This window comes from Haliotis rufescens, unplaced genomic scaffold (genome assembly GCF_023055435.1).
Source record: "Haliotis rufescens isolate VD_foot unplaced genomic scaffold, xgHalRufe1.0.p SCAF_2, whole genome shotgun sequence".
Classification (NCBI taxonomy): domain Eukaryota; kingdom Metazoa; phylum Mollusca; class Gastropoda; order Lepetellida; family Haliotidae; genus Haliotis; species Haliotis rufescens.
The window spans coordinates 40,696,364-40,713,897 of NW_025963890.1; the positions used below are offsets into that span (position 1 = coordinate 40,696,364).

Consider the following 17,534-nt stretch of genomic DNA (forward strand, 5'->3'; position numbering starts at 1 on the left):
GTTGATAAGAACGTGACAGAACGCACACCGGGACCGAGTGGCCAATCTTCCCGGGTGCGAGAACCGTTCTGTCACTTACACGAGTCGATCTTCTGGCTGTCTCCAGGCTGTCTCCCTGACTGACCAGGTCAGTCGGGTTTTGTAGAGCGAGGTATTACGTAACGTGTGGCAAGGTCATTGTCCCACGTGTATTTATACACGTAAGCTCCGGCGACGTTAGGAGGTGTAAATTGAAATTTATAGATAGCGCTGGAGATTAAGGGTCCTGCCCGGAGGGGCTTATGATAAGAGGGGATACGCCGAATGGTTACTGAATATATAAAACAGACAAAGGGCATAGAATTTCGGTGGACTTGGAAACATATTGAACCAGTTAGGTATTTAGATAAATGAAATGTTAAATAAAAGTATTGAAACGATTTGCACTATTACAATACTTACAACTGTGGACTTCACAACGTACATTTTGACATTATGGAGGTGAGTGTACGATGTAATTGTTTTTCCTATTGAAACTCTGTGGTTCAAGAAAAAGTGTCAACATTTACTTTACTGCATATCAAGTGTGAGGATGAGTAGGCATCTTAGGTCACAGCAGCAACATTTCTGTCTAATGTGTCCAAACCGTGTGTATCCGATGTTTCCCCAGTGCGATGAGTCTACCGAAACATGTTACTGCCCAAATGCTACCGGTAGGGCAGGACATTCTCCCCCTTTTCGCGAACACCTGGTGTCATCACTTTTAGTGATCCATTCAAATTGTCACCGCTGTTTTGTCTTTTAAGCCTCAAAACATTGTTCTGCGGATAATAATACTCGATACTTTTATGCCCTGGCGTTGGCGGTATATTATAATTCACCGCATCAAAAGCATTGGTGCCTCGATTGTGTAAAATCTGAACAAATCACAAATTCACGTCAAAGGAATTGTGATCTAATAAGAACCTTAACTCACTTTGCATAAGAGTGTTCATGGAGAAAGGCAAACTGGAGTTCTCTATTTAATTAATGAAGTAGGGGTAGAGTGAATGAGTGAGTGAGTGAGTGAGTGAGTGAGTATGTAACGTCATATCGGGAGTATTTCAGCCATATCGTAAAGAGAAGTTATGCATTAAAAATACAAATATTTAGAATAAATAAAAACCTGTCAAACGATGGACAGTACAATAACTAAAATATCATAGATGCGATGTAAAACTAGTTGAGAATATTAAAACGCAGGAAGTAAGAGTGTGGGTAGAATAGGTCTTCACAACGAATGCTTGCCGTTATCTGCGACTGACGGGATCGGGTGCTATACACAGGTGCAGGACGCACATATCTGAAAGCAAAAAACAAGATAATAAATAATTAAAGTGACGGCATACCTAATCTCTCACGGTAAACAGCCAGTGCACAGAGAACACAGCAAACGCTATCTTTATAGGACCAACATCGAACTACCAACTCGTGTTTCGTAGTATGTCTTCTAGTGTAATTACTACTTGCGTTAGGTGAAGAATTTCCTGTTCACTTTGGCACAATGATACCTTAGTGTCTCGCGGGATCGTCGCATACATCTGCCTCCGTCGCGGAAACATGCCTTGTTACAAAGTGTGGTGATTCAGATACATGTATTAATAAGCACACAGCTGGGTATCGGTCTTGCAATATCAGATATCAAAATCAGTTCAGACTGTCACAAACTAGCTTTAAGCTGTTGTGTTAGGCCAGAGAGCCTAGTTGTCCTCCATACTTTCCAGAAATGTAAGCGAAAGTATATGTTCTATGCTCATGATGTCAAGCACTGGATTGTCTGGTCCAGACTCGATGATTTACAGAGCGCCGCCATATAGCTGGAATGTTGCTGAGTGCGGGATTAAACAACAAACAAACAAAATGAAGTAGGTGTCATATCCACCGTCATATGTAGCTTGATTCCCTGATGTTTATACATTGAATTTTGTCTGAATCCATTCGATGTTTGTCGTAATTGGGAAACATGCATCATTGCCTCATATGATATTCTGATCTTATGGCACCTTACATATGTTGGGTGGTGAATTATCAAATTACTGATTATATACACACACACCCTTCCTCCCCACCAATCACAGGTAATGTAAGCTCAAGGTAAACAAAGGTGGGGTAAGAAATTTCATTTTCAAATGTTTTCTGAAATGTACCAAACAATTGTCAGACACTCTACAAGTTCATTGTCGACACAGTTGCCTTCAATAGCGTGTATGACCTCCAGTTGCCTCATGCTTGCTGTAATACGCCGCCTCATCAATGACGTCAGTCTTCTGATGACGTGGACTGGAATCCGTTGCCACTCGTCTCAGGGCCTGCTGCAATTGTTGTCTGTTGACGGGAGGCTGATGGCGTGCCCTAATCTGTCTGTCAAGATGGTCGGTTCTAGGCCTGTCCTGTGTCCTCCCTGTCTTCCTGTACCGTTGAATCAGCCTGGCTACTGTCAATGGTGTACAACCAAACCTTCTGGCAATTTGGACATGTGTTGCCCCAATTTCGGTCATACCGATGGCTCTCTCTCTCTCTCTCTCTCTCTCTCTCTCTCTCTCTCTCTCTCTCTCTCTCTCTCTCTCTCTCTCTCTCTCTCTCTCTCTCTCTCTCTCTCTCTCTCTCTGCTCCTGTGACAGTCGTGGCATTTCTTTTGTGTGCTTTCATCACGTGTGGTAAAACCCTGCAGACGAACGCATTTATACAGCTAACATGCACGTGCAGTTTATGCCATAGGCGGGAAACCTGTTCCACCTTTTTTTGTCACCGCACGAGCGCCGTCAAAGGTGGCTCGTTCGGGTGAGGTGTTTTTTGGTACCTGTTCCTTGGCAGTCATTTTCCCAATGCCCACTTTCCACCAGTTATCGCTAGTTTTAGGAAAATTATAAATTGCCAACCTATACTTTCTTTTGCCGCTTTGTTTAGTATTTACATAAATAAAAACAAAACTTGTATTAGTGTTTATTGTCATGGTAAGAAGTAGATACAGACACACGCAAAACCATGCCCCGATATCATCCATAATATTATCTCCCAATTCACCCAAGCCTGCCTCCGACTCCGAAACAGACTGAGTCTGAAGCGGTCGTAAAATCTCCAAGACAACTTACTCTTTGAGTCCCAACGCGGTACAGGTCAGCCAAAATTGCTTTGATAGAAGGCGACTTCTAAATACTTAAAGCAACAACAAACAAAAACAACGATACTGCTATAGTGAATGTATCTTGCTGTCATGTCTCAATCTGCCATCCTTACAGAAATAAAAACTGATAGATAACAGCTGTTGGATTGAGGTTAGGTCAACGTGTGACGGGTCATGTGACTTTCATTGACTGGAAGGCAACTTGCAGCTTGACACTACTTGTGTAAATCAAGGAACAAGACGGCACGCCTATATTACAGGAAACACTGTTATCAAGGACCAACATCAATCTATCAGCTGGTGCTTCGCAAAATGTCTTCAGGTGTAAGTATATAGCCGGCATTAGATGTAAGATCAACTTGTCCTGGTGACATTGCCGCCCCATCATGGTGTCGCGTGATCTCCGCTCCCACCCACCTGTAGCGCGAGGTGTATGCCTTGTTACATACTAAATTCACTCAATGCGTCACTCAATTTCAATATGGAAAAAAGCGAATCCAGTTTAACCTTTCTCGGTGTAAGACTCAATTTAATATCTGGAAAATTTGGACAAACTGATATCTTTTATAAAGATACTGATATGCACCAATATTTGGATTTTGCATCATGTCACCCGTATCATTCAAAACGTAATATCCCTCACTATCTCGCAAGACGTTTTTGTACCATTGTTTCCGGGAATGATGTTAAAACTACCCGCCTTGCTAGCTGAACTTTAGAGTTTGGATCAAAATTATCCCGCAAAGCTAATTGAAGATAGCATACGCACAGCACTTCGCATTGAGCAACCAAAACTGAGAGAGAAATCTGAAGAAAACGATTTGGGGAATAATTTAACTCTAATGTCTACCTTCAACCCTCAACATGAAAAAACATTGTCCATGGTTCAATGGTTCCTGCCTTTTTTAATCAAAGTATTAAAATGGAGAAGATATTGAGCAAATACAAAATTATCAACACCCAAAGACAACCCAAAAATCTTAGTAAGCTTAGAAAGTTTGGATTGGTTAAAAGTCACCATTTTATTACATGAAAATTCCATGACGTGAATTAAACCTACAACCTCACATATCGTGTTTAGTTTTGTAACCCACTGTTTTGCCACTGAGTCACCGGACAGGTGCTGAAAATGTTATATGTCATGACTCCAGCTGGCCCATGTTGCAAGTGTTTTTCTCTCGCATGCTTTGATCGAATTCCTTTGGACCGCGAAAGGCTGTATTATTTCACTATACGGTATTTCGATGTTTTCTTAATTGTTCGGTATCTCTTGCATTTAGATGGCTCATAAGTGGGATAAAACACGACAGCAAAAATCTAAAACCGCCAGCGAGGTACCCTCGCGTTTCCCTCGCTCACGATTTTACGTTTCCCTCGGAGACGTGTTTTATTTAAAAAGTAAAGACTCCGAGTCAGAATAAGACGCCCTTGCATGTTTAACAAATTGCAGTGTCATTTCGAGACTGGACATGACTTGTATGGAAATATGACAAGGAATGTTATTATGGACAGACATTTTTATATTCTACATACATAATGTTTCATGGCTACTTCTTGCCACTTCATCAGTTGAATGACAGGGTGTTGTTGTTGCTTTCCATGTGTCTAAGAGGTCGCCTTCTGCCCAGGGTGGGAGAACATGACTTATATGCAAATGAAGCAAGTTTTTATTAGATACATGTATTTACAGCCAGTCGTGAATAGATTCACGTTATACAGTTAAGAGTGAGTGAGTGGGGTTAACGCCGCATTTAACAGTATTCCAGTTATATCGCGGCGTGTCAGCTTAATATGGGAGGAAAGCCCCAAGTGATGCAGGTCTCAGGCCTTTACCAGTTCGGTGAAACCCTCGAGCACAAGTATGGTGCTGACAAACCTAGAAACATCATCGGGGCGAACCGGGATTCAAACCCACAATCAGGTTTCTGGAGTGCCCAAGGGACGCAACTCTGCACAGCGAATCCCGACGACTGGGCCACCCGTGCCCCCTATAGAGTTAAGAAGGAATTGATGGCGTGACCGTTGTTAAAAAAGAGTGTGACATGGTAATAATTAAAAGTTCAAGAAGATTTAAGAAAGATGTCCCATGAGAAACTCTCTAAAATAAATAATTCACCTTTGGTCAGTATTTCATATTTCCTCACCCTGTACTGTATCAGTTGTCTCCCTTATAATCTGTTTTCAGATATGTTTATGCGTGAACTGATGTTCATTGAGATGACGATGAGCACACATATTGTATTGTTCTATATTTCAGTTCCCCGCTGTCATCGACTTAAATGTGGGTGGTCGACATCTGACAACCTCCCTGTCCACCCTCACCAAGTACCCGGACTCCATGTTGGCCACCATGTTTAGTGGAAGGCATCCAGTGACCCAAGACAAAGATGGCCGCGACTTCATTGATGTGGATGGAGATGTGTTTATTCACGTCCTCAACTTTCTGAGATTCGAGATAGTGCCTCCTCCCGGAGCAGCTGCAGATGTTCGGAAATATGCAGAATACTTTGGATTACATGTCCTGAAGGAAGGCATTACCATGGCTCATGGCACGCTGGAGAAGCTCTATGACAGATGGAGGAGAGGGTTTCCTGATTACACTTCTCACTTGGAATACGTGAAAGGGGAAGTGAGGAAGTTTAAAATTTTTCATGGTATTTTTATCTTTGCATACGTACCGCCGAGTGTAAATGTCATGGTTGTGCTCCGTATGAAGGTGGTTTTTATGGGTTACCTCGGATTGATATAGATGTTCATGGTCTTGGTCATAAAAGGCGATCTTTGTTGCTTAGTCTTCTGGCACATGACTTACAATGTATGGGTATCTTCACAGATGAGGAAGAAAAAACAAGCCCCTGTCACCGTGTCGGTGCAATGAAACTTCGGTTTGGCAATGCACCCAAGACTACACTCAAATGATTAAACAACGCCACCAACAGAAATTCGCATTTCGTCTATTTCTGAAGAGAAAGTAAATGTATGTCACTTTTACTTTCCTTCAAAGAGGGTGTAGACGATGGTGGCGATAGGTCCGGTGTGGGGGTCAGGGCCTATCACATCAGGGTGGATATCAATCATTACACCACAAGGTTATTACATTGTTAACACAAATAACCTTGTTATTTTTCTACGTTCTATGCTTTGGAGACTGTTAGTGCCTTAGAATTATTAATACTGGCATGTGGTTGTATGGGAATGGCTTTACAATGAAGACAATACAAAATGCATGTACCCTGAAGTCGAACGGTTTTATATTAATTAGAAAAGACATTTCACGTGATTCCATAGCATATGATTGTAATAAAGCCATTTAGTTTTCGATTATGCTTCCATTAACCAAAAGCAAATTAGGCCACGCCCATAACCAACTAATGCTTCCTGATTGGCCGATAAGAGTGGGCTAGGTTTGTTTGGCATTATTGCGCTGATCGTTTTCACTGATTTCGTATTCTTATATGCATTTTTGTTATGTTAATGATTAAATAAACAGTGTGTGAAGTTAATATTGTTGGTTTACATATTTATAAAATATGACTTCAATAGTTTTTGTGTGTTTGGAGGCATAAACATGGAATTGCATCGGACATCATTTTTGGTCATTATGCATCAAACTTGGAAATATACTCCCCATGTCTACCATAAAACTTTCTGAAAGCTTTACTGATGCTTTGAATGTTGATCAAACAGCTTCTGAGCAAGGGTCATGTGGCGCTCTTTGAAATCTTCGTACCCAGACGGGGCGGTCGGGTAGGCTGGTGTTTAAAGCATTCGTTGTCACGCCGAAGACCCGGGTTCGATTCCCGACATGGGTACAATGTGTGAAGCCCATTTCTGGTGTCCCCTATCGTGATATTGCTGGAATATTGCTAAAAGCGGCTTAAAACCATACTCACTCACTCCTACCTAGACAGAGCATGCTCGGATGGACCTCAAAAGTTCTAAAATGTAGACACCAAAGGTTGGAGCTGCTGGAATATTGTTCCACATACAGGGCAAGATTAATATTTATCTTTTGCACGTGACCTGTCAGGGAAAACAAATAAACATACTTCACATTCAATAATGTAACTTCTGGCAACCTTGACCGTACACAGAGATTAGGCACAATTTAATCAAATAGAAATCCAAACCTGTACATATAGTCTCAGGCAACCGTACACTGTATAGTGTCCGAAAGAAATGTTAAGATAATTGATGTTTTGAAGTGGACTTTTCCCAGGATCGTACACTGCCAGTCAGCGGATTTATGGTAAGCTTATTGACATCTTGTCGGACATTGGTCATGTTTCGTGGGAATTCCGGCGCAGAATAGCTTCCCAGTATCCCATGGTGATTTTGTGTTGTCGCACGCAGACGGTGTAGGATAAAGGTAATGATATCAAACGTGATTGATACTGAATTATTTACAGTCCGACGTTACAAGGTTAGAGTGAAATGAATTTAACGCCGATTTGGACAATAAGTCCGCTATATCATAGCGTTACAGCTCGATGTGGGAGGGAGGTTTCAAGGCTGCACGCGTGGAAGACGTTTACCACTTTGGTGAAATCCAAAAGACCCGAGCATGGTGCTGACAAACCAAGGGAAATCCTCAGGGATAATCAGGGATTCGAACTAATTAACAGCGGATCCTGATATGGCCAAAGGGATATTGATCTGTATAAATCTTAACATACTCATGATATTTCACGCTTCATAAACAGATCTTGTTTATCAAGTAATTATTTGGTATGTTATTATAAGTATTGGTGGCTTATTTAATGAAGAGTGATGGATAAATCTTGTTACCACGGCTACTAAATTCTTGTCATTCGCCTCAAAAGTTGTAACATGTCTTTCAACAGAAACCGAGCGAGAATTGTTGAGACCTATTATAACGCTATCAAATATAATTGCTTTGTACCAATTTTTAACAAAGCCATGGATCAAGACTTTGAAAGGCATCTAGAAGTAATACACAAAAGGAAGAGAATTTATGGTTGTCAACTTCTTTATTATGAGGAACACAACGTTTCTGAGTATATGCCTACTCCTTCATCAGGTGAATGAATGATATGAGCAGAGGGCTAATTACCCCCGGCCTCCTGTTGTCTATTGTCCATTACCATTTTCTTATCAGTGATAATCTATTCCTGGCTTCCAGTTGTCCATAACTATCAGCGCTAATTACTGTACAATGTTGGCTTTCATTGTCTATTGCTAATCGCCTATCAGCGCCAATTATCTGTTGGCTTCCCTTGTTAAGTTTCCACCCTTTGTTATCTTATTACTTTTGTTGTTTTTACGTGTACATATATATGCTCCCTTCCTCATAGCATTCATTCACCTGATGAAGGAGTAAGCACACACTCCGAAGGTTGTGTTCCTCATAATAAAGAAGTTGACATCCATAAATTCTCTTCCTGATGTGCTACATTGTATTAGTTTTTCTAATCTTACAAAGCCTTTTGAAACTAGGGTAGCATTTGGATAAGTGGACAATTATATAACACTTAGCACTGGATGTTCCAATCAGAAAAAGCTTTCAGAAATTGCAGCTGTTGTACACCAACGCGTGATGAGCCTGTGAATGCATGCCATGCCTCTTCCAGTAGTATAGCAATATCAGTGCGGACTTTAAATAATTGATTAAATAATTCTGGGCCAGGCAACCAGCTGCTTGTCAACATCAGTAACCAATCAATTTAAAGCTGTCCTCACTTGAAAGAGTGTACTATACCCAGTACCTCCAACTGTGTTAAACTGTTCATAGTCCATATAAGATATTTTTGTATGGTTTCTATCAATTCTAGGGGGCACGGGTGGCCCAGTCGTCTGAGGCGCCGTATTCGCCGTGCAGAGTTGCGTCCCTTTGGGCATGTTCATGCGGTGGGTGAAGTGAGTGAGTGAGTGAGTATCGTTTTACGCCGCTTTTAGCAATATTCCAGCAATATCACGGCGGGGGACACCAGAAATGGGCTTCACACACTGTACCTATGTCGGGAATCGAACCCGGGTCTTCGGCTTTACGAGCGAACGCTTGAACCACTAGGCTACCCGACCACCCGATTCAAAAGACGAAAGGGGGGTGGGGTTGGGGGAAATGGGGTTTAACGTCACGTCCAAGATTATTGCACTTATATATCGACGTGCATGTGTTTGTGTGGCTGCTTATACTAGTCCGGACTAATGCCGATTGATAATTCTAGCTCACTGAGATACCATTCCGCAGTTTAACATGAATACCCCACTCAGACATAGTATACTGACTCCGAGCCGACCAGTCCTTGTCGGGAATCGAACCCGGGTCTTCAGCGTGACGAGCGAACGCTTGAATCACGACGCTACCCGACCATCCCGGTGGGTGAAGTGGGTGTATAGCAATGCGTGTATAGCAGTTGGCATCGGCTATACCAGGGAGACTAGTAAATGATCGAATCTGGACCAGGCAGACCAGTGGTTGATAGTGCGAGCATTTATATGTGGTCACCGCCTGTAACCAGTCGCATCTCGGTAAACATTCCGCTCTTACGAAAAGCATGGAGTATTGGTTTTGACACCTGCATCAGCTGGTTTCATAGACATACAGTAAACACAAAAGACATATATACCAGCGAATAGGTGCATATTAGCAATTGTGTCGTAAAACGACATTCACACACTCACTAAAGAATAATTTCTCATCGTTAAACGATTTGCAATTTTTGCATATGCCTTGATTCAAAATTTTATCATCAATTTTTGTATCATTAGGGACGTAAAGTACGCAATCTATTTATAATTTTCTTAAGTCGCTGTATTTTTTTAACTTTCAGGGAATAAAAACATTGACAAAATTATACCTAAAGTCTAAATTGTTGTTTCCAATTTTGGTATACTGAGTGTACTTTTAGTCATTGGTGTAAGTAAACGAACAGCGGTAACTGTTTCCTGAAAGTAAAAGACGTATATTTTAAATGGTATAGAAAACAGCATTGGTCGCCCATGTGAATAATACATTCAAGCCCTCGAACGCGTCTACATCCAAACTCTCACTCGCTCGTTCCACCCGTGAAGATCCGGGGCAGAATAGGTGTTAAGCAACTCAAGCTTGCCGTAAAAGACGACTGTGTTTGTCGTAAGAGGAGACTAAGGGGATCGGATGGTCAGGCTCACTGATTTGGTTGATGCATGTCATTGTATCTCAGTTGCGTAGATTGATGCTCATGATGTTAATCAATGGATTTTCTGGTCCACACTTGATTATTTACAGACCTCCGTCATATAGCTGGAATAATGATAAGCGCGGCGTTGAACAACAAACAAACACACTCACTCCTCCTGTTCACATTCCAACTCAATAACACGCTCCTTAGCTCCGCCGTAGAACCGTATGAGCAGACAGATGAGTCATAACACGATATGAAAGTAGCCATGTAAATGATATTGAAAGTCCGCTGTTTCCCTCTTTCCTAGAAACAGAACCGAAAGTAGACCATGTGGTTGATGAAAATTCCGACACGTCAGCTCTGATCAACACGCATGTCCACCGCACTACTTCCAAGAGCCCTTCATTGAATAGACACAACAATGGGGGTAAGTGTTAATGTTATCACCATGTGACAGAACAATGGCGGTAAGTGTTACTGTTTTCACCCAGTGACAGAACAATGGCGTAAGTGTTACTGTTTTCACCCTGTGACAGAACAATGACGTAAGTGTTACTGTTTTCACCCAGTGACACAACAATGGGGGTAAGTGTTACTGTTTTCAACCGGTGACAGAACAATGGCGGTAAGTGTTACTGTTTTCACCCAGTGACACAACAATGGGGGTAAGTGTTAATGTTATCACCATGTGACAGAACAATGGCGGTAAGTGTTACTGTTTTCACCCAGTGACAGAACAATGGCGTAAGTGTTACTGTTTTCACCCAGTGACACAACAATGGCGGTAAGTGTTACTGTTTTCACCCAGTGACAGAACAATGGCGGTAAGTGTTACTGTTTTTACCCAGTGACAGAACAATGGGGGTAAGTGTTACTGTTTTCACCCAGTGACAGAACAATGACGTAAGTGTTACTGTTTTCACCCAGTGACACAACAATGGGGGTAAGTGTTACTGTTTTCACCCAGTGACAGAACAATGGCGGTAAGTGTTACTGTTTTCACCCAGTGACAGAACAATTGGGGTAAGTGTTACTGTTATCACCCAGTGACACAACAATTGCGGTAAGTGTTACTGTTTTTACCCAGTGACAGAACAATGGGGGTAAGTGTTACTATTTTCACCCAGTGACAGAACAATGGCGGTAAGTGTTACTGTTTTCACCCAGTGACCGAACAATGGCGGTAAGTGTTACTGTTTTCACCCAGTGACCGAACAATGGCGGTAAGTGTTACTGTTTTCACCCAGTGACAGAACAATGGCGGTAAGTGTTACTGTTTTCACCAAGTGACAGAACAATGGGGGTAAGTGTTACTGTTTTCACCCAGTGACACAACAATTGCGGTAAGTGTTACTGTTTTTACCCAGTGACAGAACAATGGCGGTAAGTGTTACTGTTTTCACCCAGTGACAGAACAATGGCGGTAAGTGTTACTGTTTTCACCCAGTGACCGAACAATGGGGGTAAGTGTTACTGTTTTCACCCAGTGACAGAACAATGGCGGTAAGTGTTACTGTTTTCACCCAGTGACCGAACAATGGGGGTAAGTGTTACTGTTTTCACCCAGTGACAGAACAATGGCGGTAGGTGTTACTGTTTTCACCCAGTGACAGAACAATGGGGGTAAGTGTTACTGTTTTCACCCAAGTGTCACAACAATTGCGGTAAGTATTACTGTTTTTACCCAGTGACAGAACAATGGCGGTAAGTGTTACTATTTTCACCCAGTGACAGAACAATGGCGGTAAGTGTTACTGTTTTCACCCAGTGACAGAACAATTGGGGTAAGTGCTACTGTTTTCACCAGTGACAGAACAATGGCGGTAAGTGTTACTGTTTTCACCCAGTGACACAACAATGGGGGTAAGTGTTAATGTTATCACCCAGTGACACAACAATTGCGGTAAGTGTTACTGTTTTTACCCAGTGACAGAACAATGGCGGTAAGTGTTACTATTTTCACCCAGTGACAGAACAATGGCGGTAAGAAAAACATACCACAAAGCGAAGAGGGTATTTAACAAACTTCCCTCATTGTCTGAAGTAATTATTATTTTTAAAGTTAATTAATAATAAATCTGAATCACTGTAACTGTCCCGGTCACATTCTGGTCAGTGCTAAGTGTTATTTACTTGTCCACTTATACAAATTTACCCTTGTTTCAAAAGGTTTTGTAAGATTAGGAAAAAAAAAACAAAAAAAAAACCCTACTTTTTCAGAAGCCTTAGTCTGTCCTGAACATGAAATCATATGTCATATGTTATCATGTGCTTGTCAACTTATCAAAATGTCACCACAGTTTAAAGAGCTGATACTGAGTCGTAAATAAATATCATATGTAGGCGTTGTGTGTATAGCAACAGCTGCAGGACGACAAATGTGCAGCTAATATTCATGTGTTCAAAGGTTTAAGTACAAGCTCTAGTGGCTTGATCGGCGTACAAATGGCTGTCCTTGGAGCCATTTGTACGCTGGTCTTACCAAGCTAATTCTTCGTACAAAAGCCTTTATAAATCTGGTATAATACGTTTTGAAACTGTGACTAATCTAGCACACGTCCAAGTTTTCCATAACCTTGGGTCACTATGACCCCGATAATATGTGATGGGTAGTCTAGTGGTTAAAGATCAGTCTGCTGAAAAAAAATCCATGCATTCCCAAAAGTATACTTCCCGAAGCCGCTTAAATAAAACAAATGAAATTGTGTTGAATTTCCATTGTATATATACTAGTATATATATAATTACCCTCGCCTTATAGCTATGTGGGTCACAATGACCCTAAACATGTCACGAGTCAAATGATATTTTTAGATCATTATTACACTAACTGATAAATCGTTGATCCCATGTTTCACATACCCATCTTCAAAAAGTTTATTTGTCGCTATATGGCACAGACATTACTGAGCCTAGGAGGCTCTTCGACTTAAAGATAAAACAAAAACAAATAGAAAAAGACTTACCATTGAACAGATTTGACCTTATTTGCCTGGTAAATATATTTATCGAGGTTGTCCATAAAAGTGTTTTCGGGGTATGATTAATAATCATAATTTTCCGATGAAGATTACAGTTACAATCCCATGATTGCGAAGACCTGGATTATCACTGGGCGCCTCGTTATGATATTAAAGGAATATTGCTAAAAGTGGCCTGAAGCTTTACTCACTCACATGCTCCTTCGTCTTTTGACCGCCTCCGTGGTCTAGTGGTAGAGCTACCGCCCGGAGAGCGGAAGGTCCGGGGTTCGATCCCCGACCGCGTGATACCAAAAGACGTTAAAAGATGGTACTTGTTGCGACCCTGTCTGGCGCTCGGCATTAAGTGGCTAAAACAAGGACTGGTCGGCTCGGAGTCAGTTTTCCGTGTCTGAGTGGGGTATTCATGTTAAACTACGGCATGGTATCTCAGTGAGCTAGCACTATAAATCGGCATCAGTCCGGACTAGTACAGGCAGCCACACAAACACATGCACGTCGCTATATAAGTGCAATAATCTTGGACGCGATGTTAAACGCCATTTCACCTCACCTTTCGTCTTTTGAATCGGGCGGTCGGGTAGTCTAGTGGTTGAAGCGTTCGCTCGTCACGCCGTGATATTGTTGGAATATTGCTAAAAGGGGCGTAAAACCACACTCACTCACTCACTCTTTCGAATCATAACCGGAATGAGTGTACATATGAGTGAGAGAGTGAATTAGTTGGGTTTAACGCCACTTTAAACAATATTCCAGTTATATCACGGCGTGTCAGCTTAATGTGGGAGGAAAGCCCGAAGTGATGCAGGTCTCAGACGTTTACCACTTCGGTGAAACCCACGAGCACGGATATGGTGCTGACAAACCTAGAAACATAATCGGGGCGAACCGGGTTAGAACCCATAATCATAGGTTTCTGGCAAGTCCATTATTCCTAGTTGCCTTTCTGAACGTTTGATAAGCTGGAGGTACCATGTACTCAATAACCTAACGTATTGACTTGTATCAGCACTGGCAATAGCATCCCTTCCACATGAACACCAGTTACTCTCAAACCGTGAAGATTCCGGGGTAGAATAGGTCTTCAGGAACCCGTAAAAGGCGACCATGCTTGTCGTAATAGACCAATAAGAATCGAGTATTTTCTAAATGTAAGGTAGAATCACATGTGCATTAACAATGTGTTGTATTTCAGGATTCTCAAGTTGTGGACTTAAACGTTGGTGGTCGACATCTGACAACCTCCCTGTCTACCCTCACCAAGTACCCGGACTCCATGTTGGCCACCATGTTTAGTGGAAGGCATCCGGTAGCCAAGGACAAAGATGGCCGCTACTTCATAGATGTAGATGGGGATGTGTTTGTTCATATCCTCAACTTTCTGAGATTCGGGAAAATGCCTCCACCCGAAAGAGCATCAGAGGTTAATGAATATGCGGAGTACTTTGGATTAGAGGAACTGAGGGCACCTGTCCTCGAAGACTTTGAACAAGTGTTATACGGAATATGGAAAAAGAAGCTACCTGACTACCAAAGTCTTTGGGATTGTGTGAAAAGTAAATTGAACGATATCAACACAAGGTACTTTTACATTCGCACAAGAAGTTTTGATTGTTGACACTTTAGGATTACAGAAACAGTGACAGGCAATTATGACACCATTGCTTTAGAATTCGACCCAAACCCATCTATCTTTTTCAATCTTCTTGCAGTCGACCTGAAAAGACGTAATATCTTCACCGACTCTTGTCTGAGGGTATGCCCGCTATGTGGTCGCAAAGCAGCAATGGGATTCAGAATTGGACGGTGATCCAAATTGTCACACATTGAGACGACAGATAATTTGATGAAAGGAATGTGAATCCACCGTGGCATGGCTGGAGAGCTCTGTTGCCTGCTGCTGTGATTTTGAAGCGCTGGGTCATTGGTTAATGTTCGTCTAATTGATGATCAAATCTAGCAAGATCTACTAGTATTATTACGGAACATTTCTTTTCAATGTATATAGACTCAAACTCAAACATGATACTAATGCAAGACAACTGTTAACAGAGCGATTTACGTTTTGCTGCTTCTCTAGGTTCTTAATTTCCTTGGGATTTCCGTGTCAGAATAGGTCCATGATATGCCATACGTGTTGCAAGTGCCGACTAGGGTGGGTACACTGGCTGACTGTTTGCTACTTGTACCAGGGTTTTAGATGATGTTAAATAGCTGAAATATTGCTGACTGTGGCGTAAAACAAATCCGTTGCCATTTTGCCGAACCAGGTGTTTTTTTGTCGCTTTTATGTAAGGCCAGGACACAAACATTTTTAAAATGAAAATTGTTACTTTTGTGAGTACTTTTTGACATATGTACAATGTAAAAGAATATATGTGAATATCGTTAATAGCTGAATTGATTAAAGCTTGCAGAATACTGGGTTCCTTTTCACTCTTGACTTATTTTGAACCCGTTGTGAGAGTGATGAAGAGTATTCAGAATTCAGTGTTGGTCTTGGTAAAAACAAAATGTTCATCGTGTTGGTTCAGTTATAGTAGACATCTATTTAATGTTCGTTTCCTAATCACGACACGAGTGAGTGAGTGAGTCGGGTTTAACGCCGCTTTTAACATTATTCCAGTTATATCACGGCGTGTCAGCTTAATGTGGGAGGAAAACCCGAAGTGATGCAGGTCTCAGACGTTTACCACTTCGGTGAAACCCACGAGCACGGGTATGGTGCTGACAAACCTAGAAACATAATCGGGGTGAACCGGGATTCGAACACACAATCATAGGTTTCTGGCGGATCCAGGGGACGCAACTCTGCACAGCGAATCGCGGCGCCTTAGACCACTGGGCCACCCGTGCCCCCTATCACGACACGAAAAAGCATCTTTCCTGACGTTTTGAAAGGTGTTGGTATTGATGAAAATGCAAACATTTTGCAAGCATTCCAAATCATTTGGTTATATTTATATGTATACCTAGTTTGGGAATGTTTGGAAATGTTGGAGAAATGCACACACTTACATCAGTGTCCATACCCGCCTACAATCTTGCAGGTGTGTTACGTCATGTGGCAGGAGGTAGCGACACACACACACAAATTAATGACTTTTTCATGTGTACATATGTACTTGTGTTAATTTGGACAGTTTACAATTTCAAACCTTATTTCAAACGTTTGAAAATGAAACATTTCCCTTAAACTTCCCCGTACAGAAATATATAGGGAATTGAACAACATGTTTGATGCAGGTTTGGCATATATGAGATAAGATTGGCACCCTGATGTTTGAAATACCAAGAGAAATACAAGCAGAATCAATAACTTTTGTCACTTTATTTCCTTCCATGACCATGTACAGGCATTAATGCACCATCAAACTTTATGAAATACATTGGAAATATATGGACATATAGCTTCTAGTAATTTGATCTCTGCATACGCTCGGTATCCATGCATTGTCTGTAAACAAAGACAGAGCTCGTTAGACAAGACAAAGAATGCTCAGTACAATCCCGACAAGGCAGTTGCTGTAAGCAAATATGCAAACATTTTCGGCATTAGCCTTTTGCTTGCTAAACATTTACAATGGGGACCAGTCTTTGTGCAGGCTTTGAGAGACAAGTGGAAACGTGGAATAGCCGGATATGACGACTGCCTGAATCAGGTGCGGGAAGGCCTGATGGCAAGTCGGTATCAAAGTGGTGTCTTGTACATCCAGTTCTCGGATTCCTCTCAACACATGTTCACTCTGTGCAAGGTGGCTGGTATTCCTGAGGGGCATCAGGTCATCAACGTCAAATACTCCTCCTTCACAATGGATGGGACCAATCTTGTCTATTTCCTCAATGAGGATCTGAAGCGTTTCGGTGTTCACCTTCAGCCGGGGGACTTCCGACCAGAACCAAAGTGTGGTTGTCGCGTGGCTTTTCGGTACATGATAAAACATGAGTAACTGATGTACCAATAATTGTCACATTGTGTGGTTTGGTGCAATTAATGTATACTTCCCAGTCGAATAACATACAATCTACGGCAACCTATCCTTGTCGTAAAAGGCGACTATGCTTGTCGTAAGAGGCGACTAACGGGATCGGGTTGTCAGGCTGGTTGATTTGGTTGAAGCATGTCATCGTTCCCAATTGTGTCGATTAATGCTAATGATATCAATCACTGGATTGTCTGGTCCAGACTCGATTATTTACAGACCGCTGTCAAATAGCTGGAATATTGCTGAGTGCGGCGTTAAACAACCAACCAACCAACCAACTTTTAGGCATAATCGTCGA

At 41.8% G+C, this 17,534-nt stretch overlaps 2 protein-coding genes across 2 annotated transcripts; both read left to right on the forward strand.

Moving 5' to 3' along the window:
• Positions 1-469: 469 nt before the first annotated feature.
• On the forward strand, positions 470-14,868 carry LOC125371711 (BTB/POZ domain-containing protein KCTD7-like). The gene is made up of 2 exons (XM_048399304.1): positions 470-480; positions 14,446-14,868. Exons 1-2 carry the CDS (start codon positions 475-477, stop codon positions 14,866-14,868), a joined length of 429 nt encoding a protein of 142 aa, XP_048255261.1. The 5' UTR covers positions 470-474.
• LOC125371669 (BTB/POZ domain-containing protein KCTD7-like) lies at positions 3,304-6,645 on the forward strand. Its single transcript, XM_048399963.1, has 2 exons — positions 3,304-3,466; positions 5,400-6,645. Exons 1-2 carry the CDS (start codon positions 3,455-3,457, stop codon positions 5,889-5,891), a joined length of 504 nt encoding a protein of 167 aa, XP_048255920.1. The 5' UTR covers positions 3,304-3,454; the 3' UTR covers positions 5,892-6,645.
• Positions 14,869-17,534: the final 2,666 nt, after the last annotated feature.